Source organism: Penaeus japonicus, unplaced genomic scaffold, assembly GCF_977035675.1.
Source record: "Penaeus japonicus unplaced genomic scaffold, GWHDUDI00000001_assembly GWHDUDI00000006, whole genome shotgun sequence".
Classification (NCBI taxonomy): Eukaryota; Metazoa; Arthropoda; class Malacostraca; order Decapoda; family Penaeidae; genus Penaeus; species Penaeus japonicus.
This window is the reverse complement of record NW_028234408.1, coordinates 20739071-20744070: the sequence shown is the minus strand read 5'-3', so window position 1 is coordinate 20744070 and position 5000 is coordinate 20739071. Positions and strand designations below refer to the sequence as shown.

Below are 5000 nucleotides of genomic sequence, written 5' to 3'. Positions count from 1 at the left end.
AGGTACTACAGCGTATCACTACATGGAGCAAGAGATGGTAAGTGTCACTAGCTCCAGAGAAGACACAGGTAATGCTGATCTCCCGCCACCGCGACTGTCCAACTTGTCCCTAACCAACATCCTTCTTAATGGCAAGAGGCTGCCTCTGCAGAATTCCATCATAATCCTTGGCATGGAGTTTGACAACGGCCTCACTTAAACAAGACACGGCCAGCAGGTAGCAACGACTTCTGCTTGGAAGCTGGGTCATTCGTCGCAACAGTCATCTCCTGGAGGGGCCGAGTATAGGGGCTCTGTGCAGGTCACATGTCTGCAGGCTGATGGAATAAAGCCTACCATCTTTTCTGTCTGCCTGCTCACCATCCTATCTTAATTTTCTGGGTAATGTCCAGAGAAGTGCGGAAAATATTGCACGTCTCAAGATAGCATTCACGCGACATCACTCTCGAATCACTACAACAGCGGCATAGCATTGGTGGATATTGTGTGATATACAAGATCAACATCAAGCAAACTGCGTGTGGCCTTGGCTAGGGCTGAGCACAGACTGCGGTCGTTCCCACTGAGATTTCCTACCTGGTCAGAGCTACCATCCCCCCCCCCATGCAACCTCATTGCACCGAGTCAATATATGGTTGCTCAACATTGTTATGGGCGAAATGAACCTATTTGTTCTTATTTTTAGAGTTGTTTCCCTTACTTATTTACTAATTCTTTAATATGTGTAATATTTTAAATTGTATTTAAGAGTGTTTGCTACAGATAGTTTTGTGCATAAAATCTGATGCTTTAGCTATATCCTTAGAAATTATACATACACTCTCCTGTAGACCTAAGATAAAGGTAACAAAAGAGAGAGAGAGGGAGGGGGGCTGACAGACAAAGATAAAGCAGATAGAGAGGTGTCTAGCTAACTGATTGTTATGGATTAAGCTAGTATATGAATTCAGCTTTACTATACCAATTCAATTTTGTGTAGCAGGCATTCCCTCATGACCTGAGATTTCAAGCTTTCCTATATGCCCTTCCGCCTCCAGCCGCACCTGGCTCCTGTCTGTAGTTGTGTCCATTAGCCTGCATATTCTGGGGCGGTGAAAGTTACCCTAGTCTGCCCGTGTCGCTAGACTAACAGTAAATATAAGGAAGGGTACAACAGAAGCAGAGGAGAGAGAGAAAGAAAACATGAGAGATCAGAACAGGACAGCTGAGCACACAGCACTTCTCTCCAGCGTCGCCTGTGGGAGGCAAGTACAATTATCGGGCTAACTAATAAACTACTGCAGCAGAGAAACGTCTGTGTCCTCCCCAAGGTTACAACTAGTTCCAGAAGTGGTTACAGTGAGAGAGAAGGGAGGGGGAGAAAGATACAAAATTCAGGTTGGTAGGGGATTTTTTATTATCCAAAGCTAGAAAATGTGGAGGTATATGACAAAGATATTATGTAAATCCTGAATATCGAATGACTATGGTTGGGTTTTTATTATCAAGGCTAGAAAATTTACAGGGATATAAAAAAAGAAATTATGTAAATCCTGAATATCAAATGACTATGGTAGGGGAATTTTTATTATCAAAGCTAGAAAATTCACAGGGATATAACAAAGCAATTCTTAAAGAATGACTGAAAAAAATATTTACAAATCTGACTACGTCTCGATTTTTTTTTCTTTTCAAAAGTCTGAATACGTTCCGGATATCATTAAATAACACTAAACACATTCTTGATACCTAAGTCTTACAGTGAACCTGTTGACTCCTACAAATAATTTAGAAGGTCACGATGTTCCTCACTGTGGGTCAGGAGATTAGAGGATGCCCTCCGTCGGGTCATTCAGAAGTTTTTCGTCGGGTTTCATCGTTTTCTTCACTGCCTCAGCGGCCTTACGGATTTCATTTTTATGGATGTCATCTGAGTTCGTCCACAATGGGCACCTGTAAGAATCAGGGAATTAAAAATAGACTCACACAAACATTCCTTAGTGAGCGTGTTTTTGACCTAATGTTACTGATTATTGTTGGTTGAATGTTTGGGTACAGATAAGGCATATGCAGAGCAGATGCTTTACCCGGGCGTATATTCACTATGGCTAGCCCGGCCTGTGCCAGAGAGTGCTGCCTCGTGAGTGTGTGTCAAGGAGTGTTGACAGTGGAAGCTCACGAGCTTGGATGGGACTCGATCTCCCGACCACGGGGAGGTGAGGCCGGCACGCTACCACTGTACTAGCCTGACGTCATGAAGGTTTGGTTTGGGAGTCATGGTGGTTGTTGCCTCCGTCATTAGCAGAACAAATATAGTTGGCCTATATGAGGACGACTGATACCACAGTGTAGAACTAACTCTCGATTTATTGAAAGCGACGTTACGCATTCACAATTTGCATCACCGTTGCCTGTCACGTAACATGATCTGATACTAAGAATTGTAAATGCATCCTAAGGAATTATACAGGTAATATGGATCATATTAGATCAACTTTCAGTTATCAAATGTCTTTAGGAATTTTATAACTTATTCCGTCCTCTCGCTGTGGTGTGGTGCTCTATACTGTTTTCCATACTAGTAAACATGATGTAGGCCTGAGTACAGCGAAACAGTGTTTCTTCGCCCTGTCTCACAGGGAAACTATTAACAGTGCTTGTCCATTGCAACCCACGTGGTAGGCATTAGCCATCTATTGGTTCCATAGGCTGCTGCGTCTTCGTATATTTTGCTGACAATCTGTTCCTATCTCTGCCTTTCATTCTCCATCTTTTCCATCTCGTTCTACCACTGGCGGTGACGGGGGTAAAAGAAAGACTCAGATGAACGAAACAATTACGTCCACAAACATGACCTGTCATACGAAAAATTGTCCTTATTCTTTGTCATTATTGTTGTTGCATAACGTTTCTTACTATCATTATCTACATATGCACTAGGTACGGCAACTGTGTACGTGCGTATATATATATGTATATGTGCGTGTCAGGGACTGCCTTAAGGCAATTAGACCAGTTGCTCCCTATAGGGCCCCGCGCCAAAGGGGATCCGCGCTTGAATGTAATCTGTTAACTCGCATGTAGTTTCAAACTCACATTTTGATTGCTTCCCATTATACATACAGATATAGAAGTAAACAATATACTTTTTAAGACATCTCTATGATTTTACTGATATTAGTATAAATTGGCTGGAACCTGGGCCCTGCATTTTCTAGGGCCGACCCTGTGTGTGTGTGTGTGTGTGTGTGTGTGTGTGTGTGTGTGTGTGTGTGTGTGTGTGTGTGTGTGTGTGTGTGTGTGTGTGTGTGTGTGTGTGTGTGTGTGTGTGTGTGTAGCAATGTTGTTTGTTATCATCTTATCATTCATTCTATCTATATCAAAGGTCATGCTACGTACCTGTACCATATCTCATTATTATGCGATATGCTGTTTATTAATTCTAAGATATCAGTGATTTACGTTTTACATGCCATAATTATTACCTATATTCAGTCAGTATTTTTACCATATATATATATATATATATATATATATATATATATATATATATATATATATATATATATATATATATACATATAGGATACGTATTTTTCGTGTTATCTATTTTATCTCAGTGCCTGATAATAGTCACTTTTCTTTATAGCTCGTGAAGTTATCCTAATAAGATTATCCTATCCTATCAAGATTAACCAAACACTGCTTTGACATCAACCCCTCTACAACCCCCCACCCTTATTTTCATTTTTGACTCCATTCTGTAACCCGGGGATTACAACACAGTTTAAATCGCAAAACATCTGCCACGTTACCTAAATTTCTTTTGTAAGTTGTTTAGATCCGAGACTAAATATCTATGGTAGCAAAATGATTATGAAAATTACCATATTTATATAAATAATTCAAATATGGTCATCTATAATGAATGTAAAACGTAACATGCATACAAACCTACATATCGGGTGTCATAATTTATACAGGTGAGGCATATGAAATTTCTATTGGAGTAGGTCTAGAATTTCTAAATATATAAATTAAACTGATGAATATTTCCTGAAAAGGAACAGGAGAGGTTAGTGCACATACTTCTCGGACAACCGTCAACTTTTGGGGGTCGATGTTCTTTTTTTTTTAGCTATACATCCAACACTCTTTCTTTACTCTACGCCCTTCTCGTATATTCGTGAGGTCTTAGATCTATGGTTTATTTATCTGTTTATACCCACTCCCCTTCTTTTAATATCTTGTCTGAGTTAGAGCCTTCTGACTCTATTTTAATTTAGAAAAAAATAATTACGTATTTAGTTACGTATGTCAATTTCACAAGAAACACAAGAAAAATCGAAAAGCATCTGAGAGACAAGACCTAGTTATGAGGAACGAAATAAGACATTATAGGCCTACTAATACTTTTGAGAAAAAATGAATCCATTAAGTTATGTAAAAACGTATTTTTCAAGTACTGAAAATAAGGTCCATGAAGATGTATAATGTGCAGTTTGAGGATAGTGTTTAACATTGAATCATATCTTGAAAGCAAGGTACAAGCCTAGTACAAGATAACATTCTTAATAACATGTACAGAATAATGATTTTCTTAGAGCTTTTTTTGCAACATATTTCAGAAAGCAATTTTATAATACGGCATTGGGGAGTGATACAATTAAAAGAAAAGTTCATTTAGCATGTGTTCAACGTTTAAGAAATAAAGAGTAGAATGGATACGTCCTAAAATTTGTCTTTTTGAATATGATTAGACCATTTCCATCGGCCAATATCATTCATTATTCATTTCTTTACACCGCCCTTCCTTTCGTATAATTTCGTAATGTTTGATATAAAGCCTCCGATTTATGATCATAAGGATGTCTCGGTCTGGTGGAAGCCACCTTTAAATTTTTTAAACGTCACTTTAAAACTTAAAAACGTTTCATTTATTCATTATTTTTTTTTACTTCTCATTCTTATGAGGATAAAGTATACAGAAATCGGGGGGGGGGGGGTGCGCACACACACAC

The 5000-nt window shown here is 38.9% G+C and overlaps 1 protein-coding gene across 1 annotated transcript in view; it reads right to left on the bottom strand.

Moving 5' to 3' along the window:
- Positions 1 to 1372: 1372 nt before the first annotated feature.
- The window catches only part of LOC122265353 (E3 ubiquitin-protein ligase RNF216-like), an 11877-nt gene continuing 8249 nt past the window's right edge, over positions 1373 to 5000 (bottom strand). Inside the window, exon 7 of the mRNA XM_086537708.1 lies at positions 1373 to 1932. Coding sequence (XP_086393834.1) covers positions 1806 to 1932 — 127 coding nt within the window. The 3' untranslated portion in view covers positions 1373 to 1805. The remainder of the gene's footprint in view (positions 1933 to 5000) is intronic.